The sequence below is a fragment of the Strix uralensis genome, chromosome 16 (assembly GCF_047716275.1).
Source record: "Strix uralensis isolate ZFMK-TIS-50842 chromosome 16, bStrUra1, whole genome shotgun sequence".
NCBI lineage: Eukaryota > Metazoa > Chordata > Aves > Strigiformes > Strigidae > Strix > Strix uralensis.
In genome coordinates, this window is record NC_133987.1 from 15177593 (window position 1) to 15205039 (window position 27447).

Here is a 27447-nt window from a genome sequence, read left to right on the forward strand (position 1 = left end):
TTGGCAAGGTAACTTATGAATAAAAGCTTGTCTCTGAAATAGCATGAGTTTGGCTACATTTTAAGCAAAGTACTTCAGTTATTTGTGTTAGCAGATACAGGCTTCAAGTGCTTTCTTAAGAAGGATGTTACAAATGAACGTCACAATGCCTGAAGATTAGGATAACAAAAAAACCCACTACTTGAAAATGTACACTAACATTTTTTAAATTCTTCACTAGCGTTTACACAGAATGTACTTTTGTTGAGTGGTATATATTAATTTCTTCCCCAGAAAGCTAGTGTGATTCTTGTATATAGTTACCAAATATTTATATAAAAGAAAAATAGACCAGAAGACCTGCAGAATACAGGCACTGTAAGACAATCTTCCTATAAACAACAGTAGCAAGTTATTATTGATAATTAGTCAATTGGATGCACTGGTTATGCATTCCACGTTCATATGAAGCTATATACATATATACAGGCAAGAGTGACAGCAAGATATTGTTAATATTTCTGGACATCAGTGTCTTCTCTTTATCAGCCCATATATGGACAGGGTTTAGAAGACATATAATAAACCCTCTCTTTTCTAATATGCTTGAGAAAAGAACTGACGGAAAGGTTTTGGAAAAAAATCCAAATAACTTTGAGGTGTCACGTGTAAGATTTTTACAGATGCATCTCAAGACAAACACACCGACGATTTTACTACTACTGCTTGTATTTGATATGACTTCAACATGTAAAACCACACAAAACTCTATGGGTGAATTTCATAATTCTTGTGCTAATTTAAAATTATTTACAGAATATTTTTTATTGTATGTTTTAATGAATTGTCTTTATTAACAAATCTGAACACAGTGTTTACATCTCTAGATCAAATTATTTATATAAAGGCTGTACTAGGACTGAAAAGCATCTGTAGTTTCCAAATAATTTCTAAAAAAATTTTTGCATTGTTTCATGATATAAACAATCCTTCCCTAAAATGTACAACTTACAACTGCATGATGAAATACATATTTGTTATAAATCACAACAAATATTTTTATTGTGCATTAATTTGGATATTAAAATACTGATATCGTGTCATTTGTCTGCTTTTCATGTTTAGCAGTTTCTAACAGCAGGACACTAGTTTGAAAGCAACAGAGGGAGAGTTAGGTCTATCTTTTCAGACAGCAGCATTTCTCTACCAGTTAAAATCACTGGAACTCTGTTTCTTACACTTACTTCTAATGTAAGAAAGGGAATATAGAGTTCATTGTTATTCTTGGAGGCAAATGGCAAGTGCTCTAGTTAAACTTTTCTGTAGTAAGAAGGAAGTGTTGTCCATGTTCATGCCCAAGACAGGAAAGGTGGTGCTCAAAAGAGAAGAGCTATTGTGTGGAGCTGGACAATTTCCATAGAGTGATTTTATGGGAGAAACTTATTTACTGCTTTCATTGAGTCTTCCTTTCCACTGGCTAGTATCACCATGTTGTTTTAAAAGGCACAAATACCTTCAAGAAATGAATATCAACTGTGTTTAATGTCAACCTTTTAACACACCTTTTCCTCTGATACCTTTTTTTTCAGGTTTTTAGTATTCTATAGCATTCCTTATCATGAAATACTCAAGGTATTCTATAATCTGAACCACATCTATACCCTTCTAATCAATTAATTGGCAACGCTTTAATACCTGCAGCAGTTGAAATAACTAGAATAATCTAGACTGCATTGTGACATTAAAGAGATTTTACACCTCTTGCACAACGTTCTTGTACATGCTTGCATTCCCATGTTCTGTAGACACTGTAAAGAGGTAATCTGCATTTCTGCAATAATTATCTCATTTCCATTCTTATATACAAAATAGAAATATGATTTACATCTTACCTTCACCTGAAATCACAGCTAATCTTTTTATGTTTCTGTTTTTTAAATGTGTTGGCTAACTTAAAGGAAAAATGTGAAGAGGCAGACTGAACTACATCAACATAATCTCTCTGTAGCAAAGGGATGTCTTGCATTTTCAGGAAAACAGAAAATAAGGAATTCTTCGTGGATGGAAATCATTCCAAAAAGATGAATACAGCAAATACCCCTGTTATTCAGTGCATTTGAATGAGAAAAAAAATCCTAACTTCTTTGGCATAATTATCTGACATCTCACCTTCAGTACCATTCACACCCAAAATTCTTTGCTAGAATTTACATTATAAATCTGTTTTCTCTCAATGACTTTTGGTTTTGTATGCACTACTGAATTTCTAGGTGAGGATTTTTCTGTTGTTAATTAGATTTCCTACAACTCTCTAGGCCAATTTTTTACTTGAAAATATTAAAAAATTAGAAGATTTTATAGGAGACAGCAGCACCAAATATTTAGTGATTTTGAAGGATAATATACATGTTCTAGGCATGATCATTGGGGTGACTTGATGAAGCCTCCTTGATTCATCCTTACAGACTAAATGTAAAAAATAGAGATGTAACTATGTTCATATGAATCCCTGGTTTGTGTTAAAACACAAATATTGCTGAATAAGAATCAGTTTGTAAACATCTTTGATTAATCTCTACAAACTTCTGACCATGTTAACAGTATTTGTCTGTGCAAAAAGGCCTTGAACTAAAGGTATTCCAATAGTTGTTCTACTGCACAGTTCTTTTTAATTGTATCAGTCTCACCTGCTTCCCTGTTACGTACATCTCCATTACTTTTTCTGCGGTTTTGTTAACAGCAATAGCTCTTTGGTCTCATGTAATAATTTGTCCTGAATCTAGAGTATTGTTTCTCTCAGTTTGAGAAAATGTTTGGACACAGTAGACATCCATTGAATTCATGTTTATCATTTCTCTGCTTTTGCTTCAAAAGTTCTAGGACCATCTCCAAATAACATAATGGCAAAGCAGGACTAAGATCTTAATCTCTGTGCCATATAGCTTTTTTCTATTTTCTTAGAAATCTGACATTTCAGATATAAATTGGTTTTATTCAATTTCACCTTAACTGCTTTGTAATCCTAATCTGATTAATAAAATACCACACATTAAACTGAGTACTTACTTGTAGTTGTTTGTGTTTCTGGTTTTAACAGCGCTCATATCTGAACTATTTTATTTGAAGGGTGACGGAAGTAAATCTGGAGTAAATTCCAGGTTTTAATGAGATGTTTACACAGTTTATTGCTAAATTTCCGGGTCATTGCTGGTTTTAGTTTGCTTCCGAAATTGGATAAAATCTGATTAGCTAACTGTAATCTAGAGGAACGTAAGAGATATGTACCCTGGTTTAAAAAGCAAAACAAGGCATAACCCTTCCAATCCATCTAATTTGAACAAGTAATTCTTTAAATGTCAAAGCATTAGTCTATAATGAAGCATATCAGAATGTTGTTTAGCATCTTAAAACCATAAGAAATTAAAAACTGACTCTTCTTTTTTTAATGCATGTATGCATTCCATTTGCCTGTGGTATCAGTGCTGAACAAATGCACTGAAAAGCTCTTTGGAGCGGGGAACCAGGTTTTGCTTTGTTACCATGTAGCATAAGCACCATGTAGTCTCCTAGCAAGATCTGGACACTAGCAAATTGCAAATAATAAGAAAGATATATTAGACCGTTGCACCGAGTGGCAGCTCAATTCTTAATCTGTGAGGTGACAAAAAACCAAAAACCAGCAACAAAACAAAAGCAGACTCGCATAATAATGGGCCTGATGCAGTATACTCAATAGGACTAGTTTGGTATTAGTAAAAGTCCATTTCTCAGCATGACATTCACTGCTGTGAGCACAATGTTGCACAGTACATGCAACAAACTAATTATTATGTGCATGCTGCTCATTCTGCTCGCAGAATAAACGCGTATTTTTTCTATTGCACATTCTCAAGTGACATCATCAGGTTTCCAAAACCTCTCGTAAGAAATGGTTTTTTTTCCTCCCGATTGGTTGGATGTTTGATCAGGTTCAGTCACCTCGCACATTTACAGCTAAGCCTGAAGGGAAAACGCACGAGTTATGAGTCCCATCTTGTTTTTGTGTGTTTGCACAGCCGAGGTTTGAAGCCGTACCCTGAGTTTTGCTTCGAATTTCGAATGCGTGCGACTGCAGCACCTGGAGAAAAGCTCTGTGGGAACCGCCCCGGGCCGCACCGCCGCGGCGGGGAGGAGGTGCGCTCTACTCACCCCAGCCTCGGCCCAGCGCCGCAGAAATCCCGCCTAGCCCCATGCCCCTGGCTGGGCCCCGCCGCCCCCGAGCCGAGCCATGGGGTTAGCCAAGCGCGACTCCCCCGCCGCCAGCCAGGTGCGTCCAGAGCGAGGAGGTACCTGAAAACGGGCGGCGGTCACTGCCCCCGCGGGGCACCGCCTCGGCCGAGGGGCACAGAGGAGGGGACTGTTTACCTCAGGCCCTGGGGGAGCGGCCCCCGAGAACATTTTCGGGGCGGAGGGCAGCAGGGCGAGGGGGGTGCCAATCCCCGGATGCGTCGGCCCCGCCCCCTTCCCGCCTCCTCCCCCCCCGCCTCCCACACGTGTGAGGCGGCCACAGAGCGCCCGCGCCGCGCGGCCTCCCCGCCCCCGCCCGCGGCCAACCGCCGGGGCGCGCGCCCGAGGGCGGTCTCGGCCGCAGAGCTCGCGAGAGGACATGTCCGCGGCGGCGGCGAGCGAGGGTGAGCGAGCGGGCGGGCGAACGAGCGGGCGGGCGAGCTGGGGGGCGGGCGGTGCCGCGCCGCACGGTGCCGCCGCTTGGCCGGGCTCCTCCGCGCGGGGTCGGCGCCCCACGTGACGGGCGGGGCGGCGGCGGCGGCTCGCCCCCGGCGCGCGGCGGGATGGCAGCGGTGCCCGTGGCCGTCGGGCCGGCGGCCGCCGCGGAGGGGCCGGAGGGCGGCAGCCGCCAGCCAGCGGCTGCCGTCCGGCCCCCGGGCCGGTTGCGGTGCGGCACGGCCCGGCACGGCCCCGCCCGCGGGCGGCTGCCCGCCCGCGCCAGCCAGAGCCATCTTAAGGAGGCTGCGGCGCGCGGGACTGCGCCTCGCCGCCCTGGCCCGGCGCCGGGAGCGGCGGCCTCCCCGCGCCTTGCCGGGGGAGCGCAGGGTCCCTGCGGGGCCGGCTCCTGGGGACCGGCGGCGGCGGCGTCCCCTCAGCCCTGCCGTGCCCCTCTGCCCCGGCTCCCCCGCCCCGCGGGGCCGCGCAGGTGGAGTCAGCCCGGCGTGGGGTGCCGGTGCCGGCACCTCTCGCACCGCGCCCCGGGATGCGTCTGCCCTGGAGCGCTGCCCAGCTCCTCTTCTGCCGTGCTTCCGCTGATAGATTTTCTTTCTGTTGCGCTGCGGTCACGGATTTATTTATTTATTATTATTATTGCTTTTTTAGTTAGGCACATAAACTCCTGGGAGAGGTAGGGGCCTGTGGGTAGAAAGGCGTAACTGTAGGGCCTGGCCTTACAAATCCGTGCACTGAAACGAAAGCTTTTCCGTGTTCTCAGCAGTGAAGTTGAGGCCTCTGGCCTTGATGACCCAAATCATACAACTACAGCGTAGGTTCACTTACCTGTTGAAAGAGCAGCCACCCGTACACCAGGGACTGTTACAGGGTTTGGTTTGATATTTGTGAAATACACAGATTTTTTTAATGGCACTTGGTTAATCAGCTTTGTGCAGAAAATAGCAAGCGTGGCTGTAGCAATTGTATGCACAGATCTGTGTCTCAGATGCACATAAATCCGCTCACACTTGTGAGAGCGGCATTATTCGGAATGGAGGGAGCAAGGTAGAGATCTATGCTGCTGATGCCTTTCTCTAGTGCCAGCAGATACATTTGCCTTTATTACATTTATATGGTTTTTGTATTAGTTGCTAAGTATGCAGTGCAGCAAACTGCTGTTCTGCTATCTCAGTGCAGCCGAGAGAGATAATACCAGGACTTCATGGCTGCAGAAGGCAGTATAGCTGGAATAAAAAGTACAGGATTTAAAATAAAGTGAATAATTTGTTTAACCACGAAGTAAATATCAGAAAATTATCCTTTCATGCATCTTTCACAAACAGCACTGTGAAATTTCATAACTTTGCTGTCAATGTATCTAAAAGATTTAGACTTAACATCAGTCACCTTTTAAGAAAAAGAAAACGCTTACACTGCACTGTGAATACAGCATGTTCTAAAGTTCTTGTTTATGGGAAGGTGATTACACTTTTCCTCACTCTACATCTTTCCCTTTATGATGGAAAAATGCTCAGGTTTTGAGTTAATTGATGTTTTAAAGCTCTCAACAAAGGCACAGCTGGCATTTCATGATTATTTTCCTAATGTTTGACATTTTATCTAGTTCCTTCCTGAAGATTTCTTTCCTGTGTAATTAGTTAGGGCAAATTATGATTTTTGTGGTATAACTTGCATATAAAACTTGACAGAGTGCTGTCTGGTAATCATGTTGGTTATTAAGGAAATAAAAACATCTGGGAGCTGAAAATCCTTAGTACATTATTGGAAGTGCAGAGCAACTTTCATGATTTGGCTGTATTTGGAGAAATGTAGAAAACTGAACTTAATGATACAGGTGAATTTTTAGGAGCAGTCATACAGTCACATGGAAATCACCTTAATATTTACCTTTTCTAATTTGTGGGAATGAGTTATTATAAAAAAGCTTTAAAGGTGGAGGTTAATGCACATACTCAGAAAATTTAGTGTTTGTATGCATAAAATGTTCAATAAATTGGAGCCCTTGGTTGTTGTCCTGGAAATCAAATTAGATAATTGATGAAATTATGGATTAATATGATATTGGATAGGGAATACAATTAGTTGTGGTTTTGGTTTTTTGGGGTTTTTTTAAAGAGCATTTAGATTACTGATTAATTACTGGCAGGAAGAGAATACTTTTTATTGTAGGGTATTTCTTTTTTTAGGCCTTTTTGTTGTTTCTGTCTTGTAACCTCTTCCTCTTGTGTGTTTTGGTTTGGTTTTTTATGTCCCTAATTTTTAACATCTTTCAGTGGTATGTATAGAAACCATAACATCAGCTTCAGCCTTTGGGCATGGAAACCTTTAAAAGAAGAAAAACCCTATCTGCTAGGATTCGTCTCGGAACAAAAGCAACATTGTTTGGCTAAGCAATGTATGAGACCTTTTAGACCGATACCTATGGGTTCAAAGCCAAAACTGGTAAACTTCATTCATGTTGTATGAAGTGGCATTAATAAAGGCCAGCCTTAAAGATAAATGATTTTTAAAAAACTTTTCTAAATTTAGTATGCAGTAGATTTCCATTGACATAATCACTTGTCTGTATGTGTATATATGTACACGCATACTCTAAAATATACTAATAAATGAGAAGTTGATGACAGAACAAGTATGTTTGAGTTGTTGTCATAGCAAAAAGCCAAAATGTGGTTGTGAACACTTTTCTTTATAAGGGTTCCTTTGTATTGGAATCTGTAGAAAACTAAAATATATTTCTGTAATTAAATGAAGTTACAGTGCATAGATATAACTGGCACTTAAACTTCCAAGTGTGAAGACATTCCAGCTCTAAGGAGTTATGCAAGATGGACTTGAAGGAGCTAGGACTGGTCTTATATACTGTAGTTGAGTTAAAAGGAGTGGGTAATGCACCTCTAGCACTATAGTCTTGCCAGAGGTAACTGAAGAGACAAATAATTATTGTGTTAGAATTTGAGTAGTAATATGAAAGGTGCTAAAAAATGAGCCTAGAGCATACTGAAATTAGTTTATGCTAAGGATTTTTAACCTAAGTAACTTTTAAAATAAAGAATCCTTGTGACATTTTTGTGACTTTCATTTTTCCTACTTTTACTTTCCAATTAACCAGAAATGTGCTGAAACAGACGCTGTAGGAGGAGGCTAGAGATACAAGGTAAGTGCTATATCTTAAAACAATTAAATCTTTCTGAATACAGGTTTTTTTATAAAGTTGCCATTTTTTAGTGAGCAGTGTATCACTTTAAATTGTGCTGGTAATAATCCTGTTAAAATGGAAGGTTTTCCAAGAGATATGTTCTCATACAAACAGGAATATAGGAAAATGTAGTACCTGTGTTACATAAGCTAAGAGCAAGTTACTGTGAGGGTTTTGCTTTGCAATTCGGTATGAGTGCTTTTTAATCACCTCTTAGAATTTTGACTTAAATATCCTTATTTTGATTAAATAATATTTTCTCTTTTTTAAAGGACTGTCATGCTTGCAAGCCTTCACAGATTATGGTAGACTTTTTCTAAGTATTAGTAGTTTTGATATTGGTAGGTAAAACTTTGGCCTATATAGCATTTTGTTTATTTTTAACAATTATTTCACAGTGACTTGCGCTAGTACCAGCATAGTGCCAGAACACTTAACAGCACAGCACTTCCACGGTACCACCAGACCCGGTGTGTTTTGATTAAATAAATCCAGTTATAGATGAGGAGAGGAAACTTCTTCCTCAAAGGGAGTAACCGAGAATATTTAATGGCTGCTGATAGAGTTCTGTTTCAGTAGGTATTGGGAAGAGTCTCCAGCAACTTAGGTTATGTCAACTGAAACATTCTCAGGTTTGGAACTGTGCCTCTGATGTTCAGCTGGTACTGAAATGGTGAAAGTTCTGATCCTGCCCCTTCCCCCCCCATCTTTTGTATGGGAAAAAGGGCTTTGTTGAGGGGGTGGGAGGGGTTGCTTTATTTTCAGAATAACTGAGACAGGGCATCAAGCTTAAAGCCTCCTTGATAATTTCTACTGAGGCCCTTCTAAGGTGAAACAGAACATTGGCTCCACCTCTACAGAAAAAGCCAGACACTGCGCACAACTTTCATGGCTAAGAACTGCTCCAGAGAATGGAAGAACAGCAAGACATACAAAACTTCCTGGATATACGCAGAAGGTGTCTGTATCTGGAGCATTGACGTATTCCAACAAACCCCAGAACTGTAATAGTGTTATGCAAAAAATTAGCAACTGGAAACACTTAGAAAGATGGAGGAGCTTCCTTTAACCTGAAGGTAAGGTGTGTTTCAAGGTTGCATTCAGTCTACATGAAGAAGAGCAGGTTTGATTAGACTTGGCAAACCAGTTCACTTCATGTCCTGGTTTAGTAAATCTGCAACCTTTGTTTCTTACTGCGAATGCATCTGCTACTTTTTTTATCAGCATGCCTAAAAAAAGAGATCAACACCTGAAATTAAGCCTATTTGCACTTAACGTTAAACATTCATGGTTGTCTGCTTCTTTAAATGAAATTATTCTGTGCTGCGTTGAGCATAGTGAACCAGTATTCCTGGCATTGTTTCTTAAGCATTTTTATCACCTGAAGTTCAGGAGCCTAAATTGCATAATATTAATTATGGAATAAAACTTTTTCAAACTTTTCTTCTGTGGTAAAAATTGACAGCTGCTGTAAAACTACTCTTAGGGGTTGTTGAGGCTCTGTCAAAGCCACAGCCACAAAAATCTTCCATATCCTGAAACTCCAAAGCAAATGCACATTACAGAATTTATTAAAGTGTTCAGATTACTGTTATTAAATCCAGATGTTAATATAACAGTTTTGCACTTGTGCAATAAACTGAATCTGTATGATCGTTGACTCAGTAGACAGTATTTTAAGATTTCGTATTTGGTACTTGGCTAAAGCCATTAATTAAATGTTTGAAAACTGGCTTAAACCTGGGCATGATGCCAAAAGCAACAAAGTGAGAGAGAAGTCATGGTTGAGCTCATTTTTGATCTTCACACTGATGTTTGAAACACAAATGAACAAAAACACTAAAAATAAAGACAAAAAGACAAAACCCACTGGTTTTCTACCCTTCTAACTGTGAATTTATGAGATAATTAGCCCTAATTCATATCACTGAAAGCGGTGGACAATTGTATTTTTATTTTTACATTTTGTTTCTAATGTTAGATGTCTGCTGGAAAGCTAGGGAACAGTTGTTGAAAACTTGATTAAAAATTCTAGAGACATTAAAATTAGTTTGCCAGTCATTCTTTATTATAAATGTAAAAGAGGTAGCTTGTAAAAATTCAGCAGAGAAACTCATTAAAATAGAGTTCAAGTTGTTATTGTGTTCCAGTAAAATCCAGTTAATACTCATAAATGGTTCTTATATGTCATGAAGTGGTAAGTTTCTCAGTATATCCTATGAGATCAAATAGAAGAGACATAGAATTCCAGCTGCTGACATTCTGTCTGACATTGCTGTCACAATCCTGTTTGTTCCTCTTTTTTAGAAATGAAAATGTATTGTTTGGTAAAGTTGTAATCCAGCAAAGCTTTAAGCATGTGTTTATGAGACTAAATGAGTTGCACAAAGTTGAACGCATGCTTAAAGCTTTTCAGGATTTAGAACCACATGTTAGTAAAGCCTTAGGAAACTAATAGTTGTGACTTAACATAAGCAAATAAATTTGTTTATGAATGTCATTGTGGTGGATGTATTCCTCCTTGCACCGCAATGTTATAGATGCAATTTTGTGTATGAGTAATCTCTTTTGCATTGATAGGTATTCAGTGTAAATTGTGAATTCCAGTCTTAGTAAGCGTTTATACTTACATGTTATCTGAGAGAACATGCAATATCACCGTTAATCTCCTTTTGTGTTTTAAAATGCTGCATAAGTTGTATGTGTTATCAATATTTTTGTATGTTGTGAATTAGCCATCTTAGCCTGTTTCATTCTTGTATGTAAGTGTCTTTGGAAGTGTGAAAGCAAAGGAGTGTGTTTGTGCTTTTATAATCTTTCTTTGGTGGTAATCAGGCAGACGAAGGCCTCGGAATGTGTGTAATTTGAAAATGAGTCTTGCTGAATATGCTGAGATTACTATACAGAAATTAATGGGATCTTTATGTTCGTTGTGGTTGGTCTGAATTGTACCATTTTTGTATTATTTTAGGAGTTTTTGAATGGACTAATAAATTTCTCATAACTATTTTGGAGCGTTTGTTTTTTCATTATGATATCATGTTACTCGGTAGGTTATTTTTTAGGATTTTCTCTTTAAAAAATACTGTCTTAAAAGTGTCTTTCCATGGAAAACACAACTCAAGACAGGTAACGAAAAGAAATGCCTTAATGTTTTGCTAATGATTTTCAACATGTAAGTTGTACTCTTTGTACAGCTGTACTCTTTTAAAATATACTTAATATATTTATAAGGGTTTTTTTAAAGACTTGTAAACTGTAAATTAGGAAATAATTTAAAAAATCTTTTTGAATCATCTCTTGACACCATTTAGTAGTGATGTGTCAGATTTTCTACTAATTCAAGCCAATAAAATAATTTTTTTGGATGGCATTTTCCTCATAGTTATACTTGTTCTTGCTTTGCATCCAACAGCAGCCGCATTTGCTATGAAATTGAATGCAAAATTGACAATAAAGTTGGGTGTTCGCATGTCAGTTCTGGGGGTTTTTTTTCACTGTTAGAAAGTGGGGTGTTTTTTTTAGTAAAATTGCAGATTTAATGCTTATACTCCAGAGGAGTAGATGAACTTGTACTGATTAATGTATTTTTGCAAACCTTAAAGTTTTTTCAGGTAAGAAATGCAAAATTTAAATACAATTTGCAAGTAATGAAAGTGCTAATAATACTTGCTATCACTGAATACTGAGGAATTGCTCTGAAAGCAAAGTTGATAATTAACAGATCGTTTGTTTAGGACTTGATGTTATTTCTTGAAAAATTTCCGATTCTTCTGTAGTTTGGCTTATATAGTTTAGGTAAATACTGAGAATAATCACAGCATCGTCACAACTGTGGGTGAAGTTACAGGAATGACTGAAAACCTCACCATTTTCTAGTTAATGTATTCAACACTGTAATTTCATTTTGAGTTTCTGTTCAGCAGAAGGATTTTAATATGCGGTTTATGAGGGCAGTGCTTACTTACTGTGTTTCTAGTAAATACTTAAGAGAAGTTACGATATTTTACAGCCTTTATTATTTCTGATTTTCGGTTATTTACAGTAATGCTTCTTTACATTAGTGTCAAATACAGCAGTACTCAAATACTTTCACTTAGTATAAGATAAAGGGTTTACTGAGCAAATGCTGTTAGTTTCTGCAAAATGTAAACCATCTTTATGGTTACAGGAATTATAAGTCTTACAGTGTGAATCAAGCTTTAAATAATTCACTCTACATCTGTAGACAGTTTCAACCAATTTTCTTTGCTTCTATGAATAACATAGTGTAATTGGTGATTTCTTCTGGAATCGGATCAGCATGGTGAGGCAAACTGTTCTGGCTGCGGTAGATCCAAGCTGAGTGGTTAATGACTCCCTCTTTCCTTTGCCAGATGTTCCACCCTTCCTCTGTTTTGCCAGTTTAACCATTTGACTGCTGTTTTACCGGGTCCTGTAAAATATGCCTGATTTTAACAACTTGTCACGCAGAACTGAGAAAACAGAAAGGCGGAATCTCTGGTAAAGGGTGAAATGCAGATGGCAACAACCTACCTAAATCAGTAGTTCATCTTTCTCTGCCCTGAGAAAGCTCTGAGCAGGAGCAAAGGTGGGCAATACAGAGACAAACTAAAAATCTGAAATGGAAGATAGATAAAACACTAGAACGTACTTTCCTTTTCTGCAGCCTAAACCAGATTGATAGTTGAGAGGAGCCTCTTGAACATAGGCACAGTTTCTCAAATATTTGGAGCAGTAATGGGGCCAGAAGGTAGTTCAAAAGATAGAATTCCATAGCATCTCTTTGATCTGTCTGTGGGTTCTTGGCATTTGTAGGTAAGCTTCTGAAAGCCTAATGCTGGCTGGCTGAGGAACATGTTCAAGAGGAGAAAAAATCTATTAAGGAAGGATGGTATAGAGAGCGTTTTTGACAGGTAAAGTGGAAGCTGAGATGAGAAGTGATTTAGTGATACATGGAGGACAGAAAAAAATTCAAGAAGAGGAATCAAGAAGGAAAGCAGCAGGTACTGAAATGATCTGGGGAAGAAATGAGCTATGATCTGATGCCAGAAAAGAAATAATGAAAATAAGCCAAGAGGAAAAAGAGAAAACCGTGCTCTCGTTATCTCTGACCAGATATTTAATGAATATCTTGTTTTCATCAGATTATCAATAGTTTTCCAATAAGGTTTCTAATAAAACTTTGTAGTATATTTTTTTGCACAAATATTTTTAATGCTATTCAGAAAATGTATCTTTGAGGAAACAGTGGCACTGCTTAGTTTTTTCAGCTTTTTTTACTGTTTTTTTCATGATTAAATAATACTTTGTGTGTTTTAGTGTTAGTAAACAGATCTAACTAAAGTGTTTTGAAACATACTTACCCTAATAAATTACGTTTGATAACTATTAAATGATGGAGGTGTCTTGCATATCAGAAGGAATACTAAAGCAAATATATTTTATGTTATGATGCTGAAGACCAAAAATATCTTGTATACAAATAAAATTATTATGTAGGAGAGAAATCATGGCTTGAAGTATTTTTAGGCTCATGAGGTTTTAAATTGACTGTTGCTCTAGTTTTGATGTGTTCATGAGAAGAAATATTCACTAAGAGCTTTTTCATTAGCATTATGCAGAAGGATATTAGGAAAATAAATTTTAAAATATTTCAGCCTGTGTTTTAAGGATTTTTTTGGCTTAGTGAAGCTCATGAAGCTTACTCCATGTTTGAAGTACATTTTCAGCTGAGGGGAGATTCAGCCACGTAACTTACTGGAACATGATTAAGGTGATAACACATTGTCTTTTGGTGGAGCCTCTCATTCCATACCTCCCAGAGATTTTTGTTTGCTCAGGTTTGGTCTCCTAAACCATTTCAGTTCAGATTAGCCAAGTTAGCAAAGGTAATGGTTCCAACTTGTTAAACTGATCGAGCTCTCTGTGGATAAGGAGCACCCATGCCAACAGCTGACCCAGCAGTGTGAACAAGATCATCATAACCAGAAATCGGGTAATGAAAATCATCTGAGAGAATGGTAATTTTGTCAGCCAGCACAATTGCAAGCGGACTTGGGGGCTCTAAGAGAAATGCCCTGTATTTAGTCGCTATGCCATTGGACCTAATTAGTCAGTAATTATAGTTTAGGTGTTTTAAACATTTGAAGTAGATGCTCTAGTGGTGGCAGATGCTCTGTGTTGAATTAAGGAAAAACCTTTAGTAAGAGCTGTTTAAGTTTTGTTATAACAAGGCAGTGTTGCACAGGAGCTCTCTGTATCAGTTTAGCAGATTTCAGTAATAGTGTCTCTTCCTTTTCATTTCAGAAATACCCTGTTCTTTAAATTGGGGGGGGGATGGGGAGGGTGGGTACAGACAATCTGGGTTTTTTTACACTGATCATATCAATGTTAAATTGATGCTTTGTGTTATTACTTTCACTGTAGATTTCTAAATATTATTTTCCTTAAAGATGATCTTTGGAAATAATTAGCCTCAACTGAGTGAAGAAAATAATTTGTTGCTGTGAGGCTTCCTCATTTTTAAGTCTACACATGTGAAATTTATATTTTTGAATACAAGAGGCCTTTTTTCCTATGTTTATTAACTTTCTGTTGAGTGGTTCTTCAGATTTTAAGTATTTCTGAAGGCCATTACATTTCTTTCTTGATCAGCTTATTCTTGATTGCTGCCATTTCTGCATAAACAGGACTTTTTTCTCTCCATTATAACTTAGGGAGATGAGAATGATGATTGTTTTATAAGGGGAAGGTTTAATGGCTTTTTTTCACTTCAAGTTATATTACAAGAAAATCCCAAGAAATACAGAATTTAGATGTGTTACAGCTGTTAAGTGTAGCAGTTTCTGCAGCAATCTACTGTAAACAATTTTATGGTTACCATCTATCTCTATTTATTTATTTATTTATTTTTAAACAAGCAGCTTTGTAGGGAATGAAATACTGGAACACACAATAGTTTACCAGATAAGACTTCTTTGAAAGTGGCCTTAGGCAACATAAACTCTCCTGACCCAGAGTTTCTGCCCTATTAGTCTTTAGCTAATTTCAGTATGGAAAATGGAATTCAAGTTCATTTTAGCTTTGGAGATCGTGAGAAATTGGTTCTTAAAGCACTGAGGGCATGGACTGTGGATTATAGCATTAAACTGTTTAGAACATTAGAGTTTTCAGGCACCATACTAATAACATACTTTTTCTGGTTATTTTAGAATATGGGTGTTGATCTGGGAATTAAGCTTGATCACTTATAATCTTGGTTCTGTATTTATAAAGAAACAATAAGTGATATTCCTTCTTGTGGTCTTACCCTGTTCACAGAAAGTATTATTGGCCTTGTTGCAAGAGATGTTCTTGATTTGAGAAGTAGAAGTTTGGCTTTTGTTTATTAAAAAGTGTTATATTGTCTTTAACAAAATTTATTTATTTATTCTGTTAAAGTAGTAATATTATGTTTGTAGTATATCTTCATGCTTAATTTTCAGTGTTTAGGCAGCTGGGGGTTAGAGTTTTGTGGTTTGGGTTTTTTCCTACCTGAAAGTCTGTGCTTAAATGCCTGGGATTTAGTGTTCTTTTAGTATGCATCCGTATTGTATCTATAAAAAACCTCACTTTAAGTCTTGGGAAGATACTGCAAGGTGTAAATCTATTAAAGCTGATCTAATTGCATTCACATTCTGACCTTTTGTCACTGTTGTATAAAAAAATTAGGTCACTTACTATGATGTGGGATCTGAGCAGTTGAGCAGTGGTTCACTGTAGCCAAATGTAATGTGACAATGTTCTGTTTGCTTTGAGGTAAGGTGTAATAACTTTCCTTTAACCCTGCTGTATTTCCTTTAACCCTGCTGTATCTCCAGGTGTAACCTGGAGAATGCATCAGTTGAAGACTGAGGAGGGAAGAGGTTGTCCTTCTGAAGCCATGAATCTAAATGAAAGCTGGTATATAAGCGACGGAACAACTATATTTTTTCACTTTTAGTGCTTTTTAAAGTCTGTAACAGAAAGTAATACTTTTAAGCCAAACAAATAAATATATTTTCCTGGTTCCAGTAGCAGCTTTGGCTATAAGAAATTAGAATTATATTGACCTCATCCTGACTCTAGGATAATGACAAATACAGTGGAGAATAACTTACATGTACTGAGTAGAAGAGTTGGCAATAGCATGAAGTGGTATTATGGGACTGCCAAAATTTTGTGTTGCTGCCTCTGTTTAGTTGAGAAAGATGAGCATTCATACCCACACAGCATGCATGTAATGAATATATGTATTTAATGTAGCTAACTGAGTTATCTTTGGGAGCACTAGGAGAGTCTTCAAAATCTTAAGGAGGTAGCTCACCCAATGGTTTTGTTGAAGCAGGACAGTGTCACCATAAAAAAAAAAATCATCTTAGAACTTCCATCACCTTCTTTAGCTCTTAGTTGTACTTTTGTTGCTCTTCAAAATGTGTCACATCATCCGTTGTAAACTGAATTGTTGAAAAGGAGAGATGGTCCCATGAACTTGTAAACCAGACAAGTTAACCGTTTGGTACTACGCTTTTATGGTTTGGTGCTATGCTTTTTACAGGGTGGTTACATGATCATAAATAAGAAAAGAACAGAAAATATTTTAGATGAACTCTAAGCACTTAGCATAAATCAAATAAGGCATGGTAAATAGCTGCTGCTTCAGATGTACAGAAAGTTGGTTTTTATCTTTTTTTATTTAAACATTGATCTGTCATCTTCTAAATTTTTGTCCATTAGTGGGTTAAACTTGACAAGTTTTAGTTTCAGAAGTTAAGAGCAACAAATTGACTGGTTTCCATGGGAGCTAATCCAAGTCATTGTTTGCATTGTTAATATCTGAAAGTAGCTGTGTTGGTACAAGTCAATATGCAGCAAAAGGTTTGTGAAGGAGAGATTTTCTAAGTTGTCCTAAGGTTAGGAGTATCATTTGCATGTGTGCACTGAGTTGCAGTTCAGACATAATAATTTTGGTATTTTGCAGGATCCCCTAAATGGAAGTTGCTAGTAATCCCTAATTATTTTGAGTTCATGTCTAATTAATATTTTGTTTATTGCTGAATGTGAATAAGTTAAATTCTGTCCTATAGAAGTTGGTTGTATTTTTTTAAGAGGTCAAATATCAGTCTTTGGTACACCAAATATTATTTGGTAATTATTATTTGCTAATAATGCCAATAAAATTCTGCTAATCTCTGTTATAGTATATAGAAATAAAAAGCAAAGTATATCTTTTTCAAGAAAGTTAATTTTATGGAAATGATTGTGTAATGTTTGGTCATGCTTATGAAGGAAGGTAGAAAGTAGCATGTCCAGCGGGAAACAGTCTTGCAGTTCCTTCCTCTGATTTGAATCCTAATGCTTTCCTTGCTTTGTTCAATTCAAGGGCCTGGTTTACAGGCACTAAAATAAACAGAATAGCACCTGCAGCTTAGTCATAAATGGGAACATCTTGAAGTAGCTAAGCAAACAAATGAAATCATGGAGTAATTTAACCTTTTCTGAAATGCCTTAGATGCTCTACCAACATTCATTTTTAAGATAGATCAGCATTTTGGCTATCAAAGGACTCTGAACACATAAAGGAATTGTTAAAGATTATGATCTAATTTATTGATAAAAGTTACTAATTATTTTCTGAAATGTCAGAACAGCTGTTGTAAAAAGCTCTGTATATTTTCTCTTTTTTTAACAAATGCCCACTTACAGGACATGACGCTAAAATGTTTAGCAGTCGTATGATGTGGCCATGTAAATATTTGACCCTTGCTTCAGACTTGAGCTATCAAGCACTTTTATAATAACAAAATGAACACTTGTGTTTTGATCTTTTTTTTAATATGTTGTCAACTTCAGTTACATAAATAGATTCTTCTGGCTACACTGTTTATGTTTGCTGGCCACAGAAAATCATGGAGCACATGTTATCTTATTAATGCCTTCCACAAAGTTCTGTCATAGACCAGAAGACCTGAACTTGCTTTTTTAGCAGGTAAATCTGAGTTGATCTTGCAGTTATTGGAACACTACTGTGAAGTGCTTCATATTAAAACTGATATTAAAAACTTTTGATTTTCTTAATTGGAATTCAAATAAATTGCTTCTGAAATATGTCACTTATGTTTTATTGGAAAAAACGGATCTAACTTGAATTTGTAGAGATCTGTTAGGATGAGAAACTAGAAGCATCATTTGTTTGCGTATCAATAATGCGCATGGTTTCTTTTTTTGTTTGTTTCTTTGTCTTGCTAAATTTAGGTATTATAAAACTGACCTTGAGTTGTTTTCTAAGCTGAGTCTAAATTTATTTGCTGCCAATGTTAATACAGCCATTTAAAATTTTAGTAGAGTATTAAAGCAAATGTAAAATAGGAACAATCAACATCATCTTCATGGACTGAAAAATAGGAATGTCATGTTTAGATTTTTCTGAGCACTTGCAATTGGCATATTTTCATGCACAGTGTGTGCATGTGTATAACATCTAAACAAGATATTACATCATGTTTTACCTTTCTGGTTTAAAGTATTTTTATGAAGCTCATTATTTTAATAGAACTAGTGAGGATATGTGCTGTAACAGCTTCGTGTTTATTTAATCAAGTTAATCCAGCTGAATGACAACGTTGCTTCAGTATGAGCACTGTTGACTAAGAATATCCACAAAAAAGATGAGATGAAATCAAATTACGTCTGCTCGTAAGGTGATTAAAAGTAAAAAATTGTTAAGACTGTATCTGGAAGTCCTTCACTTATAACAAGTTGTAGGACAATGTTTATTATACTTCCAAGCGTTGTTGCCATAATTCTTGTTGCAACTGAGTGCTCAGGTAGGAACTGTTAGGAAGGATGGACTTATTAGTCGTAGATGAAATAACACACTGTCATTCAGAGTTTTCAACACAAGTTATGTCTTTCTGAGCTTTCTGCTACAAAAGACTATACTGTAAGTTAAGCATAATGTAGCTTCTGCTTATAAAGCATTGTGTCAGTAGAAGGTACATTAAAAGGTGTTCTGGGTTATCCAGATGGATTAATAGATGCTAGCTTCGATGCTTGCTTTTAAATAGCTTCCACAGTGACCTAGGGGACCAGATCTTTCACATGATAGAATAGCAGAGCAGTTCATACTCTTCTTTAAAGAAAAAGGTGGTTGACTGTGTATTATCTTTGAGGCAGCTAATCCTAGACTCTACTTTTTTGTTTGGTCCATCAGACCATTTGTTTATTTTGGTGCATCCTGCAAAGTTATCTTCCTTTAAGAAACAGTTATGAAAATGGTAGATTTGAAAAGTTTTATATAATCAGTAAACAATTTAAACAACACTTTCATCTGAAGGAATTAGGTTTGGTTTAGTGACTTGAATATGTGTATTGAACCCTGGCTTGCTTTACTTAAAATACTTGTAAAAAGTTTAGCATCTTGGATAAACTTTATTAATTACCATTTTAAAGCCCATGAAGTGTGAACACAGAAGATAATTGTAATATGTCTATTTAAAACATTTTTATGAGACCTTAAAGTATTTAAACACCAAGCTTCACAACATTCCTGTGAGTTACATCCTTTCCACTGAAGGGCTCTGTGAAGCCCAGAAGATTTTACCCAATGTTATTTGAATAGATTAGTTTTGAGAAGGCAGTAATGTGAAAAAAGAATAGGTAAAGCATCTACATGGCCCCACACAGCAACAGCATAAGCTTTAGCTTCCCCACACTTTGAGGGCTGTGAGAGGCTGCTTTTGTTCATCACAGACCCACACTCTGGGCCTGATAATTAATTTGTATTTAGCAGGCCACATCTCCCTTTACAAATGAGGTGCTTTTTTTTTTTTTTGCCTGGAGATAGTACAGGAAGGAATGTATTATCTAGTATTCTGTTGATTCATCCCCTGCCTCTGTCCATATAAGTAATTTTCTATACCTAGTTTATGGTGTGCATTTGTTAGTGTAGCTTATTTCTTTTCAGACTTGAATCTGTCCAAAGACTTAAGATTTAAAGATTTCCTTCTAAGAATTAGAAAAGAGAATCTCAGTGTAGCATTGTCATCAAAATACACAAAAGTGTTAAATCAGTTTCTGGAGGTCTAGTGTCTGCTCAGGGGTATTAACTTAGCTAGAGTAGACAGCTACAAAAATTTAACCTCAATTTATTAAATAAAAGAGGAAATCTGAAATATTTATCAGTCCAGTCTTGACTCTGTGCTCCTTTAAGAAGCATGTAATTCCAATTACTGGTATGGTGAGAAGCGTGACAGGACCTCAGTTCTGTCATATACCTCTGCACACTGTTTTTTAAAGAAATGAATAGTAACAGTCAGTTTTTGATAATGCATAATCCACGATGATTACTCATAGTTAGTCAGCCATTGATATTTCTCATCTTTTTCTGCTTTTGTCTGATTACCTTTGTAAAAATAGCTGTATGATTTAAATATTTGTTGCTCTGTATTTTACCACAAAATTTATCTTCATTAATTAATATAGCAGCACTGTATTATATTAGCTGTAGGATTGGAATTTCTCTTTCAATATAATAATTTAATGTCAGTTTTAATTTCAAAGGTCACATACTGTATCCAAAATACATTTAATGTGAGAGGCTGTGTAAGAAACTAACTGCAGAAGTTGCAAGCAACACCGAGTTGTCAGCAGTGCTGACGCTGCATCTCTTTGGGAAGAGGAACAGCATTATACTGTGTGAAGTGGAATACTAAAATGGTTGAATATTTTCATGACTTCTTAATGAAAATTGTCTTTTGGTCTTTTAATACACTGTGGAATACGTGAAATGAGGGGCCTAAATCTCAACAGAATAAGCACTATTCTTGGAACAGAGGCAAACTTAATTTGAGACCTTTTCTCCAATCAGTGAAATTATGGATGTCAAAAATGAATTAGATGAACATATTCAGGTAATTTACTGATAATCTGGATGATTAATAGCAAGTACTTTCCATGTCTATGTTCATTTTGTACTCAGTCATATATTCATCTTTACTGGTTCTAAATGCTATTTCAGTAAGTGGATTTGAAACCTATTGAGAAAAAAAAAAACAAACGCACTCCACCCCCAACTTTTCTCTAACAGTTTATTGTTAAAATTGCAGTGTTAAATGCAAAAGGTTATTTTTTGGTTTTTACACCTTTACTATTTTGAAAACACCGATATATGAGACAGTGTAAAGACAGGCTAGTGATTTGGAGAAACAGCTTTAAATGCTATTATTTATCTTTCAGTTTTGTAATGAAATATAAGTAGTCTTTAGAGTTTGGGGAAAAATTGTGTATAGACATGTGGAAAAAGCTATTCAGAACAATTACAAAGGGACCCCCAATAGCTTTTCATGTAGGAATTTAATAAGATCTCAGAGGTATAATAGGATGTAAGCACAGCTGAAATGAAATTGTGCATGTATGATATGTGCTAATGTCTACCAAATAGAACACGCTGCACTCTAGAGGTGACAGAGAAACCATTATGTACTAGACCAAGGAGCATTATTGTCTTTGTAGCAGACACCTAGATTTGGTATTGCTCTGGGAACTGACTTGAGATGGATTTCCTGCAGCCAACCCTACTATCTGTTTCTTAATTTTCTTTTTACCCCTTGATGATAGGCAGCATGCCAAGAGGAGTCATCCTGTAAAAACTTTACATCTTTTCCTTTCTTTGAAGCAGGTAGATCCCCAGTTCTTCTCTCTGGGAAATGACTCTCTTGGCTTACAGTTACCGTATTGTTCAGTGAGCTAAATGTTCCTGTGTATTTTGAATGTTTATGTCCAAGTCCTACTTGTATTGATGCTGTGGAAAAAAGGAGGTACTGAGCATTCTGAGGGTCTGACCACTGGGACTGGGCTAATTTGAAGATCAGAAAGGAAATTTACTGTAGGCATATCTATGCACTTGATAGGGCCAGCTGCATTGTGAAAGCATAGTTCTTGCCCTTCTTTTATGAGATGGAAAGAGGAATTGCCAAGTTAAGTCTCACAGTGTGACTTGGCACATTATTTCAGATACAAATCATTAATGCTTACTATTCAAATTGAAGTAATATTTGAAACTGTAAGGCTATTTGAAACGTAATTGCTTATTACCACTCTGGTGTTAAGAGATCATTGTCCCCACTCTACATATTTTCAAGTCTTTCTAGGCATTGACAAAGTAGATCAAAGAGCTTAACACAAATGACCTTCACTGGCAACTGTGAACTTTTAACTGTTAATAGTGGTAGCTGCCAGCTAACCTGCTGGATGCAGTTCTTAAATTTTTTTAAGTACCTTTTTTAGTGTTTTCTGACACTTTGGAGAAAAAAAAAAAACAAAAAACAAAAAAACCCCAACAAAACCACAAACCCAACATTTTGTGATTCTAGTATTCTTCCCACTAAAGAGTGGTGTATTACAAACTGCTAGCTATATTGGTTAAAATTTTACTGAGTTTTATAAATGGAGAAACTTAAACCTAGGTGATTTGACTGCTGATGTTCACACCATGATTCCGTAATAAATTCTGTACTGGAGCCTGGTATTGCTAATATCTAATCTGGTGTGACTGTTAATAATTTGATACTGTACTGTGTATAGTGACCCAAGTTCCTTGCAGGTATGAGTGAGCAGTGTTAAGGTCAGCCATTTGACTTGGCCAGAGTCTGAACGCACTGTGATTCTTGAACTGTTTTTTCCAGCAGATTTCTAAAATAAAAGCTGATTTACTACCTAAGTGTCATCCAGATTTCACAGTTTCTGCCAAATAAAATACCAGTCCTAGTGTCTCAAGTGGCAGGGAAGTATGTATTTTCCTCCCTCCTAAGATTTTTCTAAGGAAATATACTTTGTGTTTTGAAGATAAAATGTTTAAAAATAAAAGAAGCGTTTGTCTTCAGCAGTTAAGAAAGATAGCAACCACCTACAATCTGTGAGAACACTTACATAAGACTCTTACGCTGTACAGGAGTTCTCCTTTGCCAGTACTGGAACACTGTTTCTATGTAGTTGTCAGATAAATGCAAACCAAAGCCTTGCTTGCAGTGCTGGTGCATGTTCTGTTTTGATAATCTATTCTGGAGGTTAGGTAGGCAAATAATTTTGTTCGAGTTTTCAGTTTACTATTCTTAAATTTTTTGTTGAATTCTGTGTAAAACAAACAAAAAGCAACAACCAAACTCCCACACCCCCTCCACCCCACCCCCAAACCTGAAATCCTTTGGGACTATTGGGAGAGGAGTAGTTTTATTTTAGTTGCTACAAATAAGATAGTATTAAACTTTCCAACACTTCATAAGTAGAAATGTTTTTCATACCAAATAGAATGATGGTTCATACAATTTAATAAACCTTTAGATGTCTTAGTTTCAAGGAAAGAGTGGAAACCCCTGAAGTGACAACTAATGTCTGTCAGATTAGCCTTGTATAAAATGGTGCTTTCTTGGATTATGCAGAGTAGAATATTGAGACTTCAATAGTATGGATCTTTTTAAAATTTTGCTCTTCCTGTACATGTTTTTAACTACTGAGTTTCAGTTACGTTATTAATACACTTTTGTATATAGGTCTGCATAAAGTCAGGGGTTACATAGATAATGGTTGCCATCTGTAAATGCAGATGGCAAATATGAAATAATTCTTCAAGACTGAGAAGACTTCAAATAAATGAGGGGAGGCAAATGTGTTACCTTTAATATAAAATAAGATAGTATCATGGTACATTAAATTCTAAATCAGATACTTTTCTCACTTTTGCATGATGACTAGATAAAGTATTTATTGTACAGGGTTTGATTTTAATCAAGGTGAACTACTGTTTTCTGCTGGGTTTTTTGTGTTTGAATTGCTGATATATCAGAAATGTCAGAATGCAGTATAGCTTTTGAAGACGGAAGAGAGATGGGAGATGTTCTGTATATCTTAAGTCTAGTTTCATGTGAAGTAAATGCAGCTGATGGTAAAGCAGTTGTATGCATCTTCTGCAGCAGTTAAAATGAGTGTGCTAAAAAAGTAGTAGTGGTTTATTATCTCATATACATAGAAACGTCTTATTTCGTTTGCTTGTTTGGAAAGGTATTTATCAAAATTATTTTTATTTATGTTTCAGAGTTACTTTGTCAATCAATAAGGAAAACTTTATGCCCTAGTCAAAGTAGTAATTTCATGGATGCTAAGTTTAGAAGTTCTCTTTAGAAAGTTGAACAGCTGAATTCTCCTTTAGATTCTAATGGAACAAGAGAGAAGAATCAAGTGAATTGTGTAATTTTATTATTACAAGTCTTCAATTTGTCATCTTTACAGTATTGTTTAGATGTTCCGTTCATTGATTCAGTAAGGAGCTGTCATTGATCATAGTGTATCTGAGCCAGATTGTGATGATGTAGGTCACAGACTTTTTTCCCCTCTACAAAAAAAACCTATAAACGTTGGGTGGAAGTGTGTGTGTTCACTTTTGGGGGAAGGTCAAAAGAATTTGTTGTTCTAAGCTCAAAAATATTTCCGCAGTCTGATATGGTAGCAGTTCATCAGTAAAAATGAAAAGAAATGAGAGCAAAATGTGATTTGAGATATGACTGAGGAACTTGAGGAATTTAGACTTTCTGGGAATTCTAGAGTGTCTTTCATCCAAAGACGATGTAGCAGCATAGCAACAGGGTTGTTATAGTTTTAAAGGATCATTTGGGAAAATACCTGGATTTTTAGCAGCCTATAGGGAAAGGGACTTGCAGCACCCTTGCAGCAAAAAATTGAAAGAGGGCCTTCTGCACATAAGTGTGTGGTGATCTCATCCCTCTCTGTCAATCAATATAGACAACTGCTTGAGGAAACAAAGAAAGCATCAGCTGTGGTATTTCAATGTGTGCGCTACAACCTGTTTTGGTTTTGCTTCCTAGAAGCCTGTTCCTGTGAAATTTGGTAATGGTGGTAAACTGATAAATAGTGGATGTTTGGGTGTGCTGAAATTTTTTTTTTTAACAACTTTTTAATGGATGGACTAATCCATTTAGGTCCCTTCTAACTTCATTTAGTCAGGTTCAAACAGATTAAGCATATTTTGTGTGAGAAGTCAACTTGTTTTGAGTGGCACTGCAGTGCTGCAATCAGTATCATTTAATATGCCGCATATAACTCTTGCATACCTTGTTCTTAGTTGAATGTGGACAATAAAACCACATTTACATACATTCCTGAAACAAAAACTAAGAAATGGACACGTAACTAATTTAGTAGTGTGTTGTAGAAGAGTGGTGAAAGTTAAACTGGTTTAATTTGAAGCAAGGTATTTAGTTATTTGTCGTGGGGAAAAGAGTTAATCAAAGCTCACATGCAGCATAATAGATGTTAAACCTTTAGTACAAGAAGGTGTTTCTATTAATTTCATATGGATTTAATGGCATGAGTACAGCTAATGTGGTTTAATCTCTTTGAAAAATGACTCCAAGATATAACTCATAGCTAACAAATTGTGGATAAAATGCTGTGAATATGAGCAGATAAGCAGCTAAATTTTCACTTAAATTCTCCTCTGAAGAGACTCGCTTTGTTAATAATGTACTTAATTTGTATGGGTGAGTGGGAGTTTTGAGAAGAGTGTAATGTCAGGAAATCAAATGAGAGCTGAGTAAATTATGCTTCTAAAAGCTAAGAACAAAGAAAAAATCTTGCATAACAGTAAGTTAATGTGTCTTCATATAATGTGAAAGCATCAGTTGGTAACTATGGAAAATAATGAAAAATAGGCACTTAACCATCACAGTTTTCTACTGAGGTATATGTCAAACAGTACTTGCTTATATTTCTTATTTTTAAATTGGCACTTTCAGCAATGTGATTCTTTATCCCTTTTTGTAGTGTAGGCCATTCTTTGGTGGTCATGATAATTTTTTGTCATCTTGGTATTTTTTTGAAATATCAAGTAACACTTGAAATATTTTATGTATGGTAAATACGCACCCCAACACATGTATTTGCCTGAAGTATGAAAGTTAAGGTTGAATATGGGCAAGCAGTAGTGTTTCTTAAGAAAAATAACTAAAAATAAACAATTTAACAATAATAGGACATTTCTTCAGTTTTGTGGATCTTTATGAACTGTTAGTATTTCATATTGTTCAAGTTTCCAAGAATCCAGAGATGGACTTCAATTGATTTATTGAAATTTTAATGACTTGATAGAGTTTTGTGAACTACAAAAAGCCTGTACCAGTAATTCATACTTCTGTCTCTCCTCATGTAGATTAATTACCACATTAACAATAGAAAGGGAAGAAGTAATAAATTGGGACTCTTATTCCACTCTGTAGAGTATTTTACAAGAAGTAGCTAGTATGCAATAAAATTAATTTGAAAAAAATTCATGGCAAAAAGCCTTACTTGCTGGAGAGATTGAAATTAACTAGTTGTAAGATAGTTCTTTGGTGGTATGAGGTCCTGTATTAATAGCAAAGTTGATTTTTGATCCAAAGGAAAGTTGTGCAGTACTTCAAAATACTAAAAGCCTTTTGTATGCTATCATATATTAATTCAGCATTCTCTAATAAAAGCTACTGGAAAAAAAAGAATGTTTTGCTGATAAACGGGCTGTGTCACTTGCTAGAAGGTAGGGCACAGGAGCTTCTGGACATCCATATTTAGAGTTAACACCGTGTAATTTCTCCGTCAAAGTGAGCAGAGAAACTGTTCTGCTTCTCAAAACCAAATGACTGTTAAATTGCTTGTAAATACATTGGTTAACTATATTTTTGTGAACCTGTAATATTTGTGGAAAATTAGTAGATAGTATATATATCATTTTAAAGTTGAATTTTGTGTGCAAAGGAACTGACCAAAACCAAAAACCAAACAAAAAAGTAATATGCCTACATGATTTTTTTTTTCTTTATTAGTTTTATCAACTATAGTGTGATTAAGAGACCACTTGCTCTCCCTGTCTCCAGACAATTTAACACAATGGATCACCTGGGGACCGCGGATGCTGAGGATGACTCTGGATCACTAACACGGCTTGCTCCTAGTCCTCACAGTGAAGCAGTTGCACACGAGTTTAAGGAACTCTCATTGCAGCCCAATCAGTACTTACCTCCTCTAAATGAACGGAAGAATGGTGAGTGCAAAAGTGACTGTTCTCTATTTCTCTAGATTGCTTAAATGTTTTCTATGGGAATAATAATGTTTGTTTGATTTCTTCAAATAACATGAATTGACTCTCCTCACATTCTCTTCCCAAACATCGTTTGGGAATGTGGAGTTAAAGTGCTACACTGTTTGTTACAAAATCTGTCCTGATCAGCTTCACCTGTCTTGGCAGCTTCTAAGTCTGACTTTAAAACACCAACTGGAATACTCTGAGGCATATAAAATGGAGTTGTTTATATTTTTAAATAGTTTTAAAACCACAGCTAGTGTATAATAGTGTATCATTCAATATTTTTAAGAGTTGTATTATTACCAGACAAAAAGGGATAATTGTCAAGAACAGGTTTTTTCTGCAAAAATTAATAGAGAATTGAAGTTTCACATTGTATCCCAGAAAGTGTAATTTACCA

The 27447-nt window shown here is 36.5% G+C and overlaps 1 protein-coding gene and 1 long non-coding RNA gene across 13 annotated transcripts in view; one reads left to right on the top strand and one right to left on the bottom strand.

Moving 5' to 3' along the window:
- Nucleotides 1–4470, bottom strand: part of LOC141950576 (uncharacterized) — a 29125-nt gene extending 24655 nt beyond the window's left edge. For 5 of the 6 annotated variants that reach the window (XR_012631088.1, XR_012631091.1, XR_012631086.1 and 2 more), the window contains exon 1: nucleotides 4168–4462. This is a non-coding gene — a long non-coding RNA (uncharacterized LOC141950576). Of the gene's footprint in view, nucleotides 1–4167 lie in introns of all 6 variants that reach the window. The other variant, XR_012631090.1, reaches the window with a different exon arrangement.
- Nucleotides 4471–4547: 77 nt separating this feature from the next.
- Nucleotides 4548–27447, top strand: part of MRTFB (myocardin related transcription factor B) — an 85759-nt gene continuing 62859 nt past the window's right edge. Inside the window, exons 1-4 of one of the 7 annotated variants that reach the window (XM_074886704.1) lie at nucleotides 4548–4649; nucleotides 7811–8238; nucleotides 8758–8973; nucleotides 26839–27005. In XM_074886704.1, the coding sequence (XP_074742805.1) occupies nucleotides 26852–27005 (154 nt within the window). In that variant the 5' untranslated portion in view covers nucleotides 4548–4649; nucleotides 7811–8238; nucleotides 8758–8973; nucleotides 26839–26851. Of the gene's footprint in view, nucleotides 4650–7810; nucleotides 8974–26838; nucleotides 27006–27447 lie in introns of those variants that run through there. The other 6 variants (XM_074886700.1, XM_074886701.1, XM_074886705.1 and 3 more) reach the window with 6 other exon arrangements.